This window comes from Lytechinus pictus, chromosome 18, assembly GCF_037042905.1.
Source record: "Lytechinus pictus isolate F3 Inbred chromosome 18, Lp3.0, whole genome shotgun sequence".
In the NCBI taxonomy this organism is placed as follows: domain Eukaryota; kingdom Metazoa; phylum Echinodermata; class Echinoidea; order Temnopleuroida; family Toxopneustidae; genus Lytechinus; species Lytechinus pictus.
In genome coordinates, this window is record NC_087262.1 from 24,485,576 (window position 1) to 24,507,915 (window position 22,340).

A 22,340-nucleotide genomic window follows, 5' to 3' on the forward strand; every position below is an offset into this window, starting at 1 on the left:
TTGAATATTTCATGTATTAAATCAGTTTTAAATCATTTTTTTTTTCTTGGAGGACAAAATTTGAATAAACATAATTTCATGTTATACATCAGAACAAGTGGGGAAATGAAATGGTAAATCCGTCATTTCCATTAATTTTTAAACGCCCCTACCCCAACCCCTCTTCCATGTAATTCCTGGTTCTATACGTAAATTACTAGTACGCCTACAGAAGTATAGGGTGGTGCAACGAAAGATGACCAGGGGCCCGTTTCATAAATGACTTGCAAATGTTGTAACTTTGCCATTATGGCAACTACCATGGTAACCTTGATTCGGATTGGCTGCTGAGCCCTGTTACCATGGTAGTTGCCATGATGACAAAGTTACAGTTGCAAGTCCTTTATGAAACGGACCCCAGGTGGATGTCTTTTACACTTTAAGTGCAAATAATACTTTTAAAAGGTCAATAACAAAAACAAAACACTTCTTTTTTTTAGTTTAAAAATAAATTAGTTAAACTAATCTTCTACATATGAATTTATTGTTGTTATGACCACAGTCCCAATGGCCTTCATACAATTGACTCGTCATCTTTCCAGGATATTAGGAATGATTTCATGTCTCCGGGCTTTAACATAATCCCAGGAATCTTGGATTTTTTTATAAACATGTTCTTATTTGTTGCCAAAGATTGGAAATGGGCTTTTGAATCCATGATGATTGACCACGGGTTTTCCATCAAATTCGTTCATGTAACTTTCTACATGGAGGCTGCCAATTTGTCATCCAGAAAGACATTTATGGCTATGCCTATATCTCTCTAGAGGGCGATAAACCAGATTCACAGGTGGTCAAAAAATCAATATATATACGATTATCTTCCTACAAAGCTTATTTTGTATAAAATGATTTATAATATAGTATTGGAATAATAGTAGTAGATTCAATATTATAAAATATATCAAGATGCCATTATGAGTAAAAGATAAAGGAGATGAGTTTCAGTTTGGCTGCTCTCCCTTCAATTTTTGTTTTGGTTTGTTTTGTTGTTCTTTTGTTTTTGTGTGTTTTATATAAAATCTTTATTCAGATTGTTGTACACTTTCTAGGTATACACGTAGAGACTTATTTATTTTGTATTGTCTTACAAAATATGGAGAGATATATATATATATATTTTAATGGGATAACCTATTCACATCTTTATTCAACAAATTACTTTATATATCAATGTTATTATTTGCTCAGAACTTAAAAGTCTTTACGTTTGGATTTTTTCATCATACAATACCGCATTATTATACAATAATTACAAGTGAAAATAATTGTTTTCTTTGTTTATATTATGGGTTGTGATAATCTTTGTTAAAAAAATGTTTATCATAATGTATAATACTTAATTTGTTATGTTGCTGTATATATGTACTTCACTTTGTTTTGTATATTTTACTTATTACCCTTGTATGTATGAAAAATGTGATATTATCTTAATAAAGGCTAAAAAGCATTAAACAAAATATTTCGTTACACCACCCTATATATTCACTTTACGCTTACATGCAGTGCGGCTACTTCTCACGTCCTCTACCATCCATATGGGCTAAGTCCATTAAGTCTACTATCACTTTGGTCTCATTATCGTTTGGTCTGCACTATGGTCTAATACCCATTTCGTCTATTTTGTTATTTTTTCTGTTTTTTTTTCAGTGAAAATGTATTTGGTTCATTAACAGTTCATCTAATAATGTAGACTACGTGGTGTGAAACTTAGTGGATATCAGACGATATATATATATATATACATATATATATATATATATATATATATATATATATATATTACAGCCTAATTAGATATTAGTGGTCAGTTAGCCACATGGCAATTATAGCAAAAACGCCGCTTGCATGAAGTAGGATTAGATCAATAAGTGGGCAGTCGCGTACAGATGGGGGGAGGACTTGGGTGGGTTTTGCCCATATAATAATAATAACGACCACGAAAAAAAAGAGAAAAAGAAACAAAAAGAAAGAGAGAACGGTGAAATGTGATATCATTTTTCAAATTCTATCACAAAATTGGATTTTTGTAATAAAAATGTCGACATATTTTGCTCGCTTGCTTCGCTCACTCGCAAGTTTTTATAGATTTTACGCGATACGCCATATCAAGCCCCCTCAAATTGTTTGGTTCATTACGCTACTGCAAGATATGAGTCTAAACGGAAAGTAGACAAAACGGCTGTAGACCAATTGGCAATTCAAAAAGTTCTCTGCCCCCTAATATCAAGAAATTTACCGGAAACTATCTGCGCACACAAACTTGACCTTTCACCTCAGTATTGTTCACGCGGGTATGGTGCGAGCAGTTCAAATTAAAGTGTAATATTTCCTTATTATGCCAGCTGCATCTAAATATGGTGCGAGTCGATTAGCCTCAGCACGAGGGATCGCCCCCCTCCCCAGTAAGATATGTTTAACTGTTTCATACCATGATCGTACTTCTCCCTGCTGTAGGTAAATAAAGATGCATCATGTGTCTTGTTGAGAGGCTATCATCTATGTGGCGTGTGAATCGTCTCATTCAGCATTCCATCATTAACTGTTCATGTATTGCAAGGGCAAGGTCGATCGTACGATCGAAAGCTGGAGACCCCCCCCCCCCCCTGACGAGGATTCAGGGTCGGAAGATGCGGGTGCACCACTTAAAATTGTAGCCAAAAGAAACCCCAAAATGCCGTCAATTTTGGCAGTGTTGACAATTTTTCTATTCTTTTACAAATTTTTAGGACTAAAGCACCCCTTTAGAAAAATCATGGAGTCGCCCCCAACCCTGGCCGAACGGAACGGTGAAAGGGAACAGAGGGGAAAGCATATACTGTCATGAAGAACCAAATTGTCCATTCACCCTTGACTTTTCTTTTTTAATGGTTTATTTATTTATTTATTTATTCATGTTTTATTTATAACAAATGATAAAATAAGGTGGAGGGTAGTTCGGTTCAGTTATAAAACTGCTTTACAACGAAGCCCTCCCCCATTACAAACATAAAATAGAACATAAACATGATAATATATATAAATACAAGTGAAAATCAATATAAAAAGTTATAATCTATAAAATAAACATAAAAAAGAAAACAAATAAACAAAAAGGAAAGAATACTAGAAAATACTTTGTTATAATAAATGTTTGGCCAATAGGTAACCTCGTTTAAAAGAATTTATAGAATTTGTGGATTGAACTGAAAATGGGAGTTTATTAAATAGGGAGCTTGCTTTATAAGTGAATGACTTTCTTTTGAATTCAGTTTTGGGGAATGGAATGTTTATCAGTTTTATCTTCTCATTACTTTATTCATTGTTTTATTGATTCCAGTCATATAAGATTCACTATATTTACAATTTTATATATTAGCAATAATAAAAATGAAATAACTGGTTATAGCAACCAGGAATAACAGTCGATCACAGCTATTGAACTTGTATTTGTATTTGTGGGTTTTATTTCCCTTTCCCCCTTCCAGGTGTTATGTAATTGTTTGTAGAAAAATAAGCTTTGCCCTTTTTTCTTTTCATAATGTCCCATTTGCCGTCACTCTCCATGCATTATTATCATTATTTTTCTTTATATTCATATCGCGTTCTCATTATTAGGCCTATTTAAATTTGTTGTTCATATAGCGCAAATTTGTTACAGTATCCTTTCAGTCCATACCCCACAATTTTTTGTCAGAAAATTGTGCACTATTTGAATAAGTTTTTTACAAATCGGCCAAAATAACGATAATTTTGTTGATAAGTAAAATTGTAATAACTTGACGTGTATGGTCAGATTAAACCATATATATTTTGGATCTCTGAGAATGTATCATTACATAATATCCCAATCAATGTAGGCCTCTGTATTGCTACTAAATTAGCACCCTCCCCTTATTTAATTGATTCATTTAAAAGAATAAAATTACCAAGAAGAGTGTGGGGAATTCCAAGAAAGGGGTGGTTAGCTGTTTTACTCCATTCCCTTTTAAATACCCTGGTTGTTGTTTTTTTCTCTATCATGAAACAACAGGAAATAATAAAAACACATCTTACCATAATGATTTATTTGTTATAAATCACAGGACTAGGGATTCCTCAGAAAAAGAAGAAAAATATAAACCGTAAGCAGTAGTCAAAGTTTGTTGAACTCGCCCTTCCACAAAGAGCTTTCCATAGTCATCGAGTTGATCATTCGACATGCGTGCGATTCGTGAGCTGAGCGCTTTGTCATTAATATTCATAGGGGGAGAGAGAAAGAGAAAGCGCCGGTGAAAAATAGAAGTGGATGAAAATCCTGAACTTAATTCATTAGTGAGAACACCATATTTCACAATACGACCTTAGTCCTCTGACAATCAGTCGTCTGCAGCAGCAAGAGGGAAAGATATTACGTTGTTTTTGGCAAGTACACTGCCTTGAGCGTCTGGTCATCATTTTTTTGTTTAATTTATTGCTTCTCCCAGGTAAGCTTTATTCGTTTTTTTTTCTTTAATTATTACCAGACAACGGAACGCATCAAAGTGTTGGCTATACAGTCGCATTCATAGATGCATAATTTTTCAGCATTCGTTGAATTATTATAATTAGGCCTAGGCTTTTTTTACAAGCTTCTATCATTCACGCAATATGCCTGTATATATACTGAAATTTACATGAAAAATGGTAATCCATATTCCTTTGCTTACCCTGTGCAAGCTTCTTCTTTTTTTTTTTTTGGGGGGGGGGGTATACGTGAAGAAGCATGATCTGGTTTTCTAGCCTACTATCTACTATAAAAAGGACTTATGTCTTCTTTTTAGCTAGGTGATGCTCATACCCGCCTTACCCGGTGCTCGTAGTATTGTGACTTAAGGAATCGATTCATTTTGTTCGAATAGAATTCTCAAAATTATATTTTTCTTCACAGCTAGCCGCCCCTCACCCTGATCCCCACCCCCTTTTAGTCCTAGCTCATACAGACAAACATCGAATAAACATTAGATTATAGTTTAAGTTTGCTAGAATAGGCCTGCAATTTGAAAGCATATTATAAATTCAAACTTTTCCCCGATTATTTGTCCTCCATTATTGGATGAAAATTTTACAGCATAGAAAAAATATGAACAGAATAAAAACAACTAGGTGTGCCATATGCCTGTATAATGTTTCAATCAAACATGTACCTAAAAATCATTTGAAAAACATCCCCAGTATGAAGTCCCTGGGATAAAAAAAAATCCATGAAATTTGAATGACTATCAAGAGCTATTTGAATAGCGAGGTCATGTTTTGTCCATGTTGTAGCCTGTTTATACATATCCTTTATCTTATTGAGCTGCAATCGTACGATTCTTCATTGACCTCGTAGTATTGTATCCGTTCTGTTTGGTCATTCCATGGACCTATACATTCCTATGGTCATTCATGGGTCATTCGCTTATCTAAATCACTATTAGAGGACCACCCCCCCCCCCTCCAATAATCATTTTCTTCAAAATATCAGTCTGTTAATTTATTTGAATGGAAATGAAATAAATAAACAAAGAACTGAATTAAATGGGAGAATTGCTATATAGATGACGGTACCCTTTACTTGTCTCATGAAATGATTAATAATTTCAGTGTGTCGGTAAATATAATTAACCAACTGATAAATTTGGATATTTTGGTCTGAATATTTAGATATTTTTACACTCATTTGTATATTCATTGTAAAATATCTCACTATTCATTAATTAAATTAAAACATTGAATTTATATACAATGTGTATTTATCAAATTTGCTTATTTGATCATTTATGTGGGGGTATTGTATTTATAAGGGAAGGTGGATAATCAAAATAAAAAGCCGAACACTCGTTTTAAAATTGGCTCCATGAAAATCTGCAGGTTAAGCCACACATAAAATCTATCCTCCAAACCTAAATAAACCATAATCATTATCTTTATATTATTCTAAATCAAATACTCTAATATAATCCAAATATAAACTCAAACCATAAGCTCTCTGAGATATTAAGACCGGAGCTAATGTCGCAGGAGCAAAAGTCATGTCACCTTAAAATTTTGTAGGGATGGCCCTAAATGATGGCACACTGATAATGAATCTCCTCCCCTCTAGCACAGCTCCTGATTGATATACATGACTGTGAATCTTCATTTGCATTGGCAGACAGCTATGTGTCAGAAAGGAGAGAACTCGAAGACCGATTCGACCACGAGCGCGACGTACACCTGGGAGGAAGTCAAGAAACATACCAAGGCCGATGACAAGTGGTTGGTGATCGATGGCGATGTCTATGACGTCACTAAATGGGCCAACCGACATCCCGGTGGGAGAAGGTTGATAAGTCATTACTCGGGTCAAGATGCAACGGTGAGTTCAATAGACGAGTTACTTCATGAACAATTTGGGTCAAACGACCTTTCATTTCTTTTATTATGATAGGCAGATTTCAAAGTATATAAGATATTACGTAAGCATGTCTTACATAGCAGGATGAAGAAATTGAATAGACCAGGTGACTAGAATAGCGCACCAATGAACACTCTATTAAGGTATTTGTTGCATTTCTAATTTGAATACATAATTAAAGCATGTTGTACAATGTATACTTGGCAAACTGTGAAATATCAGTCGGTTGTGGACGCATTGTTGTTTTTTGTGGATGTAAATGAAAAACACAATTCAAAGGAATATATGAATAATCAAGACATCAAAGTTGGTGCTTATCTCATTAAATTTTAGACCACCACGTCCATGTCACTTTAGTACTTTAGTACCTTCCTCTGATCATGCGCAGAATCTTCTGATCATGCGCAGAGTGGAACTACCAACTTGCTTATTATTATATGTCCACCCCCTAACAAAAAGTTGCTTTAAATGAATAAAGAAAATAATCCGACAAGCATATTACACTGAAAATTGTATCAAAATCGGATGTGAAATAAGAAAGATGTGACATTTTAGAATTGGCTTATTTTTCACAAAAACAGTTATTATGCACAACTCAATAATCTGGTGATATGCAAATGAGAGAGCTGATATGTCACTTTATCATTATTTCTTTTTATATTATCTTGTTTGAATTATACAATATTTAATTTTTGTAGATTTTACAATAAGGAGACTCTTCATAAAGTCCCAATATTTTACTGGAATGGCAATTACACATGTTCAGGGGCGAATGACACTTTATTTCATATTACAATGAAGAGAAAATTTAAATATGTTATATTTCATACATTCGTACCAAGAAAGAGTGGATAGCGTCATCGATTCCCTCACAATATGCACATGGATCAAAATGTACACATAACTGTTTTGTGAAAAATAAGCGAAGCTTTAAAACTGTCCTTTCTTTTTTTACATCCGATTTTGATGAAATTTTCAGTGTTTTTCTTGTTTAATTTTTCTTTTATACGTACGATGATACACCAACCTGGTGGACTCTACTTTCATGGATAATGATGAAATCAACTTTGTGGTGGGTGAACTTTCCCTTTAAGAGAAAGTTGGAGAAGACAGGTTATCATGGGAAGCCGAAAATGTCGAAATCTTGTTTACAATGTATGTCACTTAGGTTTACTGTACAGTACTCATGAGTCCTGACTGCTGCAGTATTGCTTGTATAATGAAGAACATCATTAAGTAATTATTTTATACAGTTATGAATTTATTTTACCAAATTTTAACCAATGACATACATGTTAAACGTTCCTATTATGTAAAATATGCATTTTTCATACTTCTTCACAAAGCTGCAATTTTGGGGTTCAGATTGTGTTTATTTTATTTTTGAACGCGTAGGGTTGACCCCTGTATAGTCTTTGAATTTGGGATATAACAGAAAGGGAAGTTTGTGGCGCTATTTATAACTGTTAATATTTGTTTGTGTAAGATCGCCCCATACCATTACTATTGTCTGAGAAAAGTATAGAAACCAGTTTCTATTCAGAATATTTACTGACCCGATATATCTATAAATCTGTACCCTTTCATTTTTGTTTTTGAAGTAAAGTAACTTGACATGCTCTTGTTACTCACACAAAAATGAGTCTTGACCTGCTGTATGATATCAGATACGGATTGAATATATTGATGATGAAATAACACAATTTCCTATTAGACGAAAATACACGTAGACAAGAAATGAACAAGACAAATTATATTATGTCCATTCAAATATTTTCAATTGCACCACCGCTTGTCATGGTCACTGAGCTTAATTTCTACCAGTTAACATGGTTAAATGAATTTCAAACATTGAAAACGTTGAAAGGTTATGAAGAAATGAAATTGGATCAACAAAACAAATATACCTTTTGTGTGTCTGTATAATCAAAATTTCCGTACACCGGTTTTAAACCTCTAGTCCTTTACAGTGGACCAAAATGAATTAAACACAAATGTGACAAAATGAAGTTGATTATCTTGTATCTGTTGTTATCTTATTGTAAATATGATTTGTTTTTCTATATATGCATTGTTAGATTATCAACTAAATAAACATTATAAGGCCTATATACCGTCCGATTGACGAGTCAAAATCTTTCGATGGAATGGTAAATAAATACTATATTTGACGATGAATTCGTGAGATCGAATCTTTCGATCAAATGGTAAATAAGTTTGACGATGGATTTGAGAGATCGAATCTTTCGATCGAATGGTAAATAAATACTATGTACGTGTATGACGATGGATTCGTGAAATCAAATCTTTCGATCTAATGATAAATCGTGAGATCGAATCGTTCGATCGAATGGTCGATTGGATTCATGAGTTAGACTCTTTCGATCGAATGACGAGTAATATACAGTCCCATATCGTGCGTTTTATTAACACGAGATAAATTTTGCCATGAACATTTCTCCAGCATGAAAGTATAGACTTATAGTTAAAATATGAATACAGTAAACATTTAAAAGAGTAAATGCTCAAAATGTGATTTTGTGAAAATCCGACAAGCTGTGGTTCACCATAAAAAAAAGTCATCCGTAAATGATTTTTTACTGCTTATAATCAAAATTGATTAAGTTTAGTCTGGATATGATCAAAATAGTATTGCCGTCGAATTTCGTCGAAAAAAAGGATAAAAACGAAAGCCGAAAAATTTAACAAGTAGTTAAAAAAAAATTTCTATGATTATTTGTTATGTGTTAACACCATGCACTGTAAAGAGAAGTTACAACGAAAATAAAATTTGTATCTTCGTTAATTCCAGTGATTCATATACAGAAATTGATGATATATGCATGAATTAGCATAATCAGGTACCCAGTGAAACATTTTGTGAAACATAATACTGGAAATTGGTAGATGAACTTTAAAGGGGTACTCAGGGCTGAAAATAATTATGTCAGAATAAAAAAAGTAAAATTCATCAGGCAAAAAGCTACACGATTTTAATCTTAATCTGATAACATCGAATTTATTGAATTTCAAGTTTTAGCAATATTGTGTGAAAACATGCAGTTCCTAGTAAATGCACATCGTCATGAATATTCATTATGTGGGCTGATGATGTCATGTCCCCACATTACTTTTTCTTATGTTATTACATGGAATCGTAATTGTTTGATATTTTCATACAATTATGATATGTCTCATTGTAACAAGATAAGTTACAGTAAAATCAGTTGTCAATCCATTTTTTTTTTTTCAATCTTGGTGGACAAATTTTGAATGAATATATTTTCATACAACAAATACGAAAATACAAAAGAATAAATGGGGACATGATATCATCAGCTTGCTTATTTGTATATTCATGAGGACATGCACAGATACTGTTTTACCAAAATAATGCAAAGATTTATAATATACCATACCTCCTGGGTTTTTTTTTCCTTGCCCGATTTTGATTTAAAAAATCACTGTTTTGTTTTGTCTGATTGTACTTTATCTGTTCAAATAGTGTCATCTCAGTCTTTAGTACCTGCTTTAAGTCGATGGAGCACAGGCTTCACTTGCAAGCAACCCGATACTTACTTCTTTATTTTTTAGCAATGTTAACTTGCATGGAATCCTTGATCTTGATTGGCTGTTGATCAGCATTACCATGGTAGTTAAAATTTGATGGCAAAGTTACCATTGTAGTAATTTTTATACAACGGGGTTCTGGTTGCTAAGAACAGAAAGTGTCAGGTTGCTTGCAAGTGAAGCCTGTGCTCCAATGACTTAAATGGGTATACTCCAGACTGGTATAAAATAACTAACACAAACATAATATTCCTAATATAATACTAATTATTATCACTATCCCAGGATGCATTTGGTGCCTTCCATCGTGATCGTGATTACGTCAATAAATATCTCAAATTGTATCGCATTGGCCGGGTCGACGGGTACAGTAGGAGAAGCGAGCTTGCAAACGACTTCGAGAATATGAGAGAACTTACAAAGAAGATGGTAAGCATAATGGGTGTTCCTGATATAGCAGTAAATGAAAGTTTGGCACATCGCTTTAACCAACGTAATAATTTGTTTGATAGGCAAGCCAAGCGTGTAGAAATACGTTTAAATATATATATTAGCTCGAGCTAAAGCCGGGGTAATAATGATAATAACAACGCGCCTCGGAATAGAATATTTCTAGATAGATGGCGCTATATAAATGCCTATTATTATTATTAATTATTATCATTATTATTATTATTATTATTATTATTATTATCTACTTAACTTATCCAAACGAGTAAAACAAAACTAAACTGTGTTCTTATTTTGATCTAGCGAACGCAGCGAGCGAGCTATCATAAAGCTTTTGTGATAGAAGTGAGAATGAAAGATGATATCTTAGTGATTATTTTGACCATTTGTATCTGGCGAACGTTAATATATATGGGCAACTTATAGGAATGGATAAAGATACTCTGCTTTCTAACATCCACTTTCTCGCCTTTCCATTTCACTCTTAACCCTATATACACTTTTATCTCAGTCCTTTCCAAGACTTTACACATGGTCAACCTAAACCACTCCCTCGTTTGTTTGTTTGTCAAGAAGATGGTGTTACATTTGCAAATAATATTAATATTATCTTATTATTATTATTATACCACCAGGATCTATACAAGCCAAATTTCTGGTTCTATGCGTTCCAGCTCGGCCACATCCTCGCCCTCGAAATCCTTGCCTATGCCACCGTCCGTTTTCTCGGGGCCAACATCTTTACATTCATCCTAGCCGGTCTTCTGATAGGAACCAGTCAGACACAAGGAGCGTGGCTCAACCACGATTTCGGCCACCTGTCCGTCTTTAAGTCAACCAAACTTAACTACATCGTGCAGGTGTTTGTTTTCGATGGGATTCAGGTGAAGATTGGTTCCATATAAAGCTGTGTGCAGAGGTGGTACTATCTTAAACTGTCATAGATTTTTCTCTATCCTTCACCAATATTTTGTATTATTTTCCTGCATTTTTACAACATACTTTTCTTCTGGGTGAACTTCCCCTTTAAAGGACAAGTCCACCCCAACAAAAAGTTTATTTGAATAAAAAGAGAAAAATCCAACAAACAGAACACTGAAAATTTCATCAAAATCGGATGTAAAATAAGAAAGTTATGACATTTTAAAGTTTCGCTTATTTTCACAAAACAGTTATATGCACATCCTGGTCGGTATGCAAATGAGGAGACTGATGACATCATCCACTCACTGTTTATTTTGTATTTTAATATATGAAATATGAAATATTTTAATTTTCTCCTCATTGTCAAGTGAAACAACAATAATTCCTCCCTGAACATATGGAATAAGCATTGTTTAATACTATATGGTTTAGTCAAGTGGGTCCATATTGTTAAATTTATAAAAATATTGTATAATTCAAACAATAAAAAACAAAATAAATAGTGAGTGATGGACATCATCGACTCTGTCATTTGCATGTCACTGAGTTGTGCAAATCACTGTTTTTTGAAAAATAAGCGAAATTTTAAAATGTCATAACTTTCTTATTTTACATCCGATTTCGATGAAATTTTTAGCGTTATGCTAGTTTGATTTTTCTCTTTTTATTCAAATCAACATTTTGCTGTGGTGGACTTGACCTTTAAAGAGATTATTGATAAGACTTAATACAGACACCTGTGAACACAGTAGCCTAGTTTAGGTGGGATAAATAGGAGCGCCTTGAGCACCTAACAAATTGATTACATGAAACAAAATAAATAATAGATACAGAAATTAAAGATTATAGGCTGAATAGCTTTCTTCATTGGGGATTCTGTTGTGTTTCAGTACTGAACAAGATAACATTAAATCACATAATTAGGAAAACGAGGGGCAATAAAAACCTCATCACTGGCGTACTAAGAATAGTTAGAGAGATATTTTGACTGACCGAATCAATTTGTCTTAGATCTGAAAAGCGAGCAAAGCGATCAAGGAAGTATTCAAGTATAATAATTCAAATATTCATATTGTCCTTGGAATCCTGATTGTTCATTATTTTCAGTTTTCCTTGCATGGTAATTTACTAGATAATTTGATGTTATTACCCTTATTTCCTCGCTGTTTTATTCAATTATTCCGTCTCTGTTTTCTAGGGTGCTCCAGCTTCTTGGTGGAAGTATCGTCATTACCAGCACCATGCAAAACCTAATGTGGTAAGTTGTCATCCTAAACGACCCATTGAACGGGGCACGACTAGGCCTAGCAATTTCATTTGAAATCCAATTATCTATAAGACCATAATCTCAATACCAAAATATTCCAAGAAAATTTGCTTTTTTAATGATTTTAATATTGACCTCCTTTGATTGCCCCCTCCCCTTCTTACGTTCTCTCCCGTCTTTCTCTCTTTCTTTCCCCTCCCTCTCTGTCTTCATTTTTTCTCTCTCGCTATATCTGTCCATCTATATAAATTATCTATCTATCTAACTATCTTTCTATCTAACTATCTATCTATCTAACTATCTATATCTATCTAACTATCTATCTATCTAACTTTCTATCTATCTATCTGTCTATCTATCTTTCTATTTATCTATCTACAGTGCGTATCAAAAAAAAAGTTTACACTTTGAAAAAGCCCTGGGAATTCAAAAATATACAACATGTGGTTTTTTTTTCACATATAATCTTAGGTTTGGGTCTCATCTATCCAAAGAAAGTAAAAGTTTTGACAGAATGTTACACTTGAATGAGCACTGTCCATTTTTGTAAAGCTCGCAGAAATCTGTTTGCGCAGAAATGCTCGTTTTCACGCTGTGTCAAGGGGAAAGGGCGAAATCAAACTTACCCTGCGAAACATTTCTCACACATTTCCCTTGCACTTTTAGTCAATTGAAATAAAACGGATACATTCAAGCATTTTGTAACAATTTTGCCACCCAAATTGAAATTTCAACATTTAGTAAGCACAACCTTTACCCTTTTTGTGCCAGCTGGATCTGAGGACATAACTGAACCTGAACAAAAGTTTATATCAGACATCTCCAGCATTTTTACACTGAGTTTTTATCATTTAAAGTGGGTTTACATTTCATTTTTCATTTAATACTTGTTTCTCCACACTTTTCCCAAGCTTGACAATGATTAACAAAATTAAAATCAAGCCTAAGCCATTTCATGTAAATCACAGCTCAGTGCAAAGCAAAATTCGTCCCGATGGCCTCGGTGTGTGGGGGAGTGGGGTGGGGCGCAATACACTCTTCGAAGTGTTTTGGGCAAGGAAACAAGTTTAAAAAGGTAAAAGATATCTTCAAATCAATTTTACAAGCTAAATTCCACGTTTTCTTCATGATTAAGATCTACTTTTATTTGCATAACTATTTCAAAGTTCTGCGCAAATCATTTTTCACTACATTTTCAAAAGTAAGTGGTGCTCACTCAAGCGGAAATATTTTTCGACAGTTATATCGTCATTTGCTTAAATGGATCTGTACCAATGTTAAAATGTGGAAAAATCTTCAGGATATTACAAATGTATAATTTTACAGGATTTTTTCAAAGTGTAAACTTTTTTTGATACGCACTGTATATCTCTGCTCTACCCAGGATAATCATACTGATTATTGCTAAGTACTATAGACAATTTATGGATTAAGCGTTCGCGCTGCTATAAGCACAAATTAATATGCAGCACTTGCTCGCTATAAAACACGATAAATGTTGCATGTTATTATTATTGATTGTGATTAATATCAATATCATCATTTCTTTCGCTATGTAGATCAACAAGGACCCTGATATCAAGATGGAGATCTTCTTTGTTGTTGGTGACACGGTACCGAAGGAAGTGGCTAAAGCAAAGACAGGTTTTATGCCTTACCAGCATCAGCATAAATACTTTCCTTTTCGTAAGTCAAATTTATTTCATCATTGATTTATTAGGGGATGAATCACATTCAAACTTACTTTTTAACTGATCTCGGACAATAGATTTATCCGACGGAATTTCTCGAAAGTGATCAGAGCGGAATCATTCATATGCATTACTGAAGACGCCATGATGGACATTAATAGTTTCGTGTGGATCTTTCAATCATCTTATGTCAAGAAAAAATATGCCCTACTTTTAGGGAGCGAACATGGAAAAAATATATGTCACAATCAAATGGTCGTTTTCACGGTTTTGTACACATTTACTGAAAACAACAAGTGTTTGGATCTCTAATTTTCCATGCCACTTAAATTTATTCCAAAGTCGATCCAATCAAAGAGTGACCTTTGTCCCCCTGTGATCATGGTGATGTTGCTTGGAAACAGATTGACTTTAAGATTTCAGAAAAATAAAGCTTTATAAGAAAGGAGAAGATGCCACTATTTTATTTTACTTTTTTCTTGCTAATATGAACATCTAAGACTAATATCAAACTATCCTAATTTTATTTTATTTCAGTTTTGCCGATATTTTTAATTCCTGTCTACTACACCGTTGAGTTTTTCCGTTACGTCATAAAACGAAAGGAATGGTTGGTAAGTTGATATTGATTACATCATGTTTAACCCCCTTTAGAAATTCTAAACTTAGTCTGTGAGTGGTAGTAGTAATGGATGTCTCTCCTGTGTGAGATTGGGTGATTACGAAACAAGTTGTCACTCTTTCTTGATTTTTTTTCTTTGAATTAACTTGTTTCATATTTTTTAATTTTCTTAATAAATAAAATGAATCAACGAACCCTTTCATATTTTGATAACTAATGTTGGCAAAGAGTCATGATGGCTGTCATCTCAACCAAGTCATATTTAGACATTGGCCCGAAAAATAAAATAAAAAAGGTGTATTCTGCAAAATCCAGAGATGTTCGAACCTACGGATTTTTTTAAAATCCACGATCAGACTAAATTCCGGCAAATGAGTCTGAACCAATGATTAAAATACAAATCTTGAAAGAAAACCTCTTTTCCTGTCTGACATTAGGGCTTTTTCGCAATTACTTCGCAGACACTTTCTATATCACAGATAAACTTTTGTCAAAAACCCTTCAATGACAAAACAGCATTTGTCGAAAATCGGTGAATCAAAACAGCAGTGTCGTCCTGGACTCTGGACAAAGGACATAATTTGCAATTATTAATCCGGTCCGAATCTTTGTTGGCGGCATCGAAGGTAGCCTATACGCCTTGTTTTAAAACAAATTTCTGACGATGTAACATAAAGAGGCGTTGTCAGCCATCCCATAGGAATTCGAAATATATGTTTTTATTCATATATTACATTAATCCATTTACTTGTGATGCAGGAACTGACCTTAATGATCCTTTTCTTCGTCCGGCATTTCTACCTCTTCGCGCCGTACTTCGGATACGTCGGGGCTTTTCTCCTCTTCATGCTCGCAAGGTAATTCAGACTCGGTAACTTCTTTTAATAGAGTTGATTCCCCAAGGGGCCTAACAGGACCCCCCCCCCCCCCTCTCCAATTCATTGACGGCAAGCTCCCCAGATGGCAAGTACTCCTAATAGGAAACACTGTAATGTCAACTCCCTCGTGATGGAGGGGGTCATAGAAGCTTGTGATGCTTATCCTATAAAAAAAATAAGAAAGAAACTTATCTAGGTCCTTGCTCCTGTTGGTCCATTCAAGCGACGATTTGGGGTGATTATGTGTCAGATTTCTGTTTTTTCCTACAGTAACAATTTCGAAAAAATATCTAAGGGGTAATTTTCCAGAGATTATAATTGTCCCTCAGGTCATTTCCCCTTGAGGTATGATTGTCCTGCATGGACCGTTTTCATAAATATAATTTTCATCGATAAGAGATTACAAGCTACTGTTAGAAGCTACTGAAACCAAAGTATTCGATTGGCCGACACCAAATTTTGTTGTTAAATTCCTTTTTATCTTCCAGATCTGTTCAGAGCACGTGGTTTGTGTGGGTGAGTCAAGCAAACCATATCCCGATGGCCGTTGAACACGATGAAGCAGAGAGACACTGGGTCCATCTACAGGTTAGATTATTACCCCCATGTCCTCACCCCCCCCCCCTCCCGCCTTCACACTGGTAACGGACTCTACTCTGATACATTTAATAGCGCCATCTACAGGGTTGGGAAAGAGAATGATCTAGGCCAGTGAAGAAGGGACATGAGAAGGATACAAAACAGGACATACAAAGATAAACACATAAGCTGGTGGAACAAAGTTTATTGACCCTATCTGAAAGACTAGAACAATGACATTATATGCGAAAGGAAAATACTTGATCTAAGCTTGCTTCTAGGCTTTTAAAGAATGATATAGAACAATCCGGTTTACGATATACGACACCTACGAAAAATGGTAGTCGATGTCGATTTTTTTTTCATCTCAACCACATTATTTCCAAATTGTCTTTTCAAAATCACGTCTTCTAATATATTCTACATTATTTTTTATAAAATATATCCAACTCCACCACTGCGAATATCTCTATCTTTCCTTTCAAAAATGTAACCTGAAATATTTAAGCTTTTTGATGAACAGGTATCGTCAACACACGTCTCAGACATTGTGAAAAAATCAACTGAATTGTTATTGAAAAAAAAAATCGATTTTTCTCGTAAACTTCTGACTTTAGATGAGATATTGAAAATCTTTTATTAAAAAAACACTGAAATTTCGATCATTACGTTTTTAGTCAGGTTGATGTCATGTTTCGAATTTGACTCGTTTCCGCTACATGATTCACAATCCACATTAAAAAAATGCAATTCTTGTAGAATACAAATAGGACAACTCCAATTTAAAAAAAATATATATTCTATCTTTGTACATTGGGTTACATGGGCACATGTAATATGTGAACCCAATTTTTACAGTTTGTACAGAGAAGGGCACATCTGGTTGCATTTTACTGGTTTCTTTCAACATATACACATAATACACGCATATTTAATTCCCAAACAAATAAATCACATGAAGTAGGAAATTAAACAAAAAACTTATTAACGAAAAATGAACGTCGTGAATTAAAATCACGTTAAACAAGTTTTTAGATGAAAACAATATTTCGACAAAGAACAAACTGTTTAACAATAAACACCATGATTTACCTCTCACTTTGACAGTCTGCAGTTAGCATGGTTAGTTCAAATATTCAGTTTACTTTCATCAGGTCCTTTACACTGACAATAGACACCTTTTCGTCGTTCGGTTGTTGTTGATTTTTACAATTATTTTACCATCTTGCGTCCAGCGTTTGTAATCCTTCTGAGACTTTCTCTACTTTCCAGTATACTTTATTCCGCTGCTGTGTCAAGCTTTCATTTATATAATGTCCTTTGACTTCTTCGATGTCTTTCGTAAGTTGAATCTGGCCTTAGTAGATGGAGTCTCTCTTCCGATAGTTAGTGAAGTTTACTATGACGTCCCGATGTTCTTTGCGAGTCTTCTTACCCTACTGGTTGTGGGTTCTTAAATCGGTGGCATCTGCCAATGTCGCTTTCATCGACGGTAACACCGACTATTTTCCCTTCCACTTCCTCGTTCTGCGTCTCGTTGATGTCGGCAGTTTCTTCGAGAGTATTGCTCCGCCTCGTCCGTGGCATACTCGACGACATCTACTCGTTTTCCAGCAACGCCATTTTGTCGTTGGCGTTGTCGATGTCGAATTGCAAACGAGTCTCTCACTTCCGACGTCAGAGATTCCCATATCTCATCCAGCAGCTTTGTTTTGATAGCTGAAACTACCTTGGGAATAAAATTATCATTAGTCAGTAGTTCATCGTTTGCTGCTTGGATAGCATTGTCGTCATCAATGTCGTTATTTTGGGCAACAGAATTTCCGGCAGGAGAGGGACACTGGAGAAATGATTTCTCGTTAAGCCCCATTAATGCTGGAAAAATTGGATAACACATCAAAAGTTTGCTTTGTAAAATTATCATTTGAACATCTGAAGATGAAGAGGCGGTATATTAATGCTGATCTCAGAACTCTACACTAAATAGTGTATATTTCATTGGTCTTCGTATATTTTCCAAATCTTACCTCAAAAGCGCTTTACAATGTGTCAGGCAGTGCGGTGCGTGGTATTGGAATTCGACAGTGCAGGGCTATAAACGAATATTAAAGGGTTACTTTTGGCCAAAAATAATATAGTTTTATTGAACATAGTAACATTAGCAAGCAATGAACTGTGGATTTCATCAACATCAAATGAAATATAAAGAGGTTATCAAATTTCAATGCTGTGCATTATTTCAGCGACAATAAACTGATGAAGTCATGAATATCTTCATTTTCCCCCATAACAGATGCATGCAACATGTAACTTGGAATCGTCAACCTTCATTGACTGGTTTACCGGGCATCTTAATTATCAAGTAGAACATCAGTAAGTATTATTTTATTTATTCATCTATTTGAATATGTTTTAACAGGGTAAAAACGTGATAAGCAACAGCTGTTATGCATCACGGTCCTGATACGGGCATTAAGAAAGGTGTCATAATTAGCAATATCACACAATTTAAACATGTGTAATAATAGTAGTTGCATTGGTATTAGAAAATCAAGAGGATCTGCCAAGATGTAGAATTCAGAAGAAAGAAAGAGAGCGTAGTGAAGCAAGAGTACTCCAGTGGCGGATTTGGGGGAGGGGGTTAGGGGGTTTAAACCCCTACCTCTGGCTCCCTAAAAATAATTAAATAAAAAAGAGTGTGCAGGGGTCAAACTCCAATACCCCTTCCCTGTTTTCTACAGGGAAGGGGTAGGACGTATTACGTCACAGCTCATCGTTATTTAGTCAAACTAACTTGTCAAACTCCCCTGTTTGCAAAAAGCTAGATCCGCCTTCACTGTACTCTCGTTTTGGACAGACTTGAAGGGCGGGGCTAATTGGAACATATATATTCCCCCTCCTCCATATTGATTCAGGGATGTGTTTTTCTAAGTGTTTTCTTTTTAATCCATTTTTCCTCTCTTATTTTAGTAAAGACCATGTGGGGAAGAATTTTTTGGCCTTTTCACCAGTGATTATCTTTATTAAGTTATTTTAGCTTGTCAAAAAATATTGGCTTATAAGTGAATCCCCCCCAACATCTCTTACTATGAAACCCTGACGTTTGTAGGGCATCACGACCCGGAGCACATCTCGGGCTAATGTTGCCCTTAAAGTATTCATAACTTTCTTGTACATTCCACTTTGGTGAAAGCGTCAGTTGTATGCTTTATGAGCTTGTTCGATTTTTTCATTTTTCAAATCAAGTTGACGGTATGATTTTTTTTAAATCCATTCTTGTATTTATGTTTTATATTCATTCAGTATCAATGAACGCGTTTGTATCTATAGGGCTACCACAGATGTCAATGTGTATTTGATATTATCATGCCTATACATGTTATATACACATACCTCTTTGTATTATGATTGATCTGAAATAAGATAATAATATTAATAATTATTATAGCATATTTATATATTTCATTTTAGTCTTTTCCCAACGATGCCGAGACACAACCTTCATAAAATAAGACCTTATGTGCAATCGATGTGCGAGAAACACAATATTCCTTATATCAGGAAGCCATTTTGGACTGCTATGGCTGATATCCTTCGGTAAGAATATCATATTCCATTTGTTTTCTTTCGTTTATATATATTGTAAATTGTTTTAATCAAATCAGATGAGTTGAATGTTATATCATATGTACAGGTCCCTGAGAACGATTTTTTTTTTACTGGGGGTGCTGATGTAAATTTGAAAAGCAAAAAAAGGAGGGGGGCTTTCACGACAAAATGAAGGTCAATTTGGTCCAGAGAAATTTGACAAGCAAAAAAAAAGTTTTCTTTACACAAAGTGCGTCATTTTATGGTTACAGTTTTCAAATTTTCCACACCTACCAGAATTCCCGGGGCCATGCATCTGGGTTTTTTGAAGGGGAAACAAAACAATGAGGACACAATAACAGTGATACTGACAGCAATCCAACCCAATTGTTATTTATTCTTCTAAGATTAGAAAAATACACAGATATAATAAACGTCTGACAAGTTGTTTTTCCTTTTCCTGTTTTGTTTTATCTCGCACACAGATCTTTGAAGAAATCAGGCAATATGTGGTACGAGCTGTATCACATGCTTGACCCAGCCAATGACCACTGACGAGCTCTATCACATTTTTCTGGGGTGGACTTGACCTTTAAACATCTGGACCTGCGTTCATTATTTTTGCCTAGCAATTGTCCAGTGGCAAATACTTGGAACATCGTGTTCCCCCCATTGAGACCCATATTATCATGATTTTATACCCCAAAAAAGCAGGTGATTTTCTTTGCCTTTTTGAAGAAAAATAAGCAAGTACTCACGAGTAAAAGAAACATATATGGATATGTGTATATGATGAAATTATGGAAAGCATTTGTCTCGTTGCAAAATCATTTTGTTGATTTTATTAATTTTCAATTAAATATTGGAAATAAAATACCTACATGCTTCTCTGATCAACAAATTTTGATTTGGTTTGGATTCCCCATACATTCATGTTGAGAGATTTTTTTACAAAAAAAATGCATCGGCACCAAATATCTTTCAATTGTCTATGTTTATATATATATGCAAAGCAAACTTGTTAAAGTCTCGCTAGGGCAAGTATTAGTATTAATTCTTGCTTTTGCTATCAAGCGATTCTTAGGTTTGAACCATGAACATAGTTGATGCTGCTTAATTTGTTTGTTTTAAAAGTAATATTAGTATATAATACCTCGTCTATGCCTTGACATTTAAATGAGTCATGTTTTACTAATGTAATTGAACAGGTCTAGGCTACTCATACATCTTTAATGTGTGTATCAATGGGTCACTTGTTTTCTAAAATGTTAATAATGGTGATTGTGTTAGATATTCTTTCCTTCTTAAGCTTAATAAATACGATGAGGAATAAATTCCCTTCTGTAAATGGACTGTAACCGTGAGTCATATTTATTATTTTGTTGGAATAAAGATGAAACTGATGTGTAGGGATAATTTTGAATTAGTTTTATGGACATCCGCCCCCCCCCCTTGGTTGAAGTGGAAGTTCACCCTGAATAAAATTTTGTTTTAAAAAAATAGCAGAAAAAATAGTAAAAAATGTTGGTGAAGGTTTGAGGAAAATCCATTAAATATCAAGAAATTTATTAGAATTTCAATTTTTTGATTTGTGACGTCATAAACGAGCAGCTGCCCCATATGTTATGTAATATAAAATGCATAAATTTCAATGGTTCGGGGTAACTTAATTTTTTATTTCTTTTTAGTCAAGGGTGTGAAATGATTTGTTTATTGATATACTGAAGGTGCAGTAAAAACCATTTTCAATTTTCTGAGAAAATGTCATTTCATTTATTTTTTTTACCATACGATATGCAGGAAAGTTGCTCGCATATGATGTCACAAATCAAATAAATAAAATTATAACAACTTTGTTATTCTTTGATAGTGGATTTTGCTCAAACCGACAGTATTTTTAAATTATTTTTCGCTAGTTTTACAATAAACTTTCTGTCAGGGTGAATTAAGTTTCCCTTTAAATTGCACAGTAGAGCCTTTCTGACATGCCTAAGTGTTGTTCATAAGCCTTTGTATTTGCAGGGATGTGTTAGGACGGATAGGAAACTCGAGCACAATACATTCAAAAATCTATCATGTCTATAGGAATACAAAATCATCCCAATAATAATAATGATAATAATAATAATAATAATGGTGGCTACTTATATAGCGCACAGGTCCACCTTCCGGTGCTCATGGCGCTTCAAGAAAAATAAATACACAAACAATAATAGAAAACGAAAAAGAATAGAAATTTGAATTCTCCCGAATAAACACACTATTCGTGAACAATCATGAACAAAGCATTCCACTTGGGTTTTATATTCCATGTTTAATATTCCAATGTTAACCTTCTGATGAAGCGAAATATCAG

At 34.3% G+C, this 22,340-nt stretch overlaps 1 protein-coding gene across 2 annotated transcripts; it reads left to right on the forward strand.

The window, feature by feature from the left end:
• The first annotated feature begins 3,909 nt into the window (after window positions 1-3,909).
• Window positions 3,910-21,336, forward strand: LOC129281274 (fatty acid desaturase 2-like). Of its 2 annotated transcripts, none has more exons than XM_054917213.2 (12): window positions 3,910-4,484; window positions 6,173-6,376; window positions 10,271-10,414; window positions 11,071-11,319; window positions 12,558-12,617; window positions 14,186-14,312; window positions 14,855-14,931; window positions 15,699-15,796; window positions 16,306-16,405; window positions 18,690-18,769; window positions 19,868-19,993; window positions 20,470-21,336. In XM_054917213.2, the coding sequence occupies exons 2-12, from the start codon at window positions 6,179-6,181 to the stop codon at window positions 20,537-20,539; spliced, it is 1,329 nt and encodes a 442-aa protein (XP_054773188.2). In that variant the 5' UTR covers window positions 3,910-4,484; window positions 6,173-6,178; the 3' UTR covers window positions 20,540-21,336. The 2 variants fall into 2 exon arrangements, with proteins under 2 accessions (XP_054773188.2, XP_063969605.1); XM_064113535.1 differs by having other exon boundaries at window positions 4,194-4,484; window positions 6,127-6,376.
• Window positions 21,337-22,340: the final 1,004 nt, after the last annotated feature.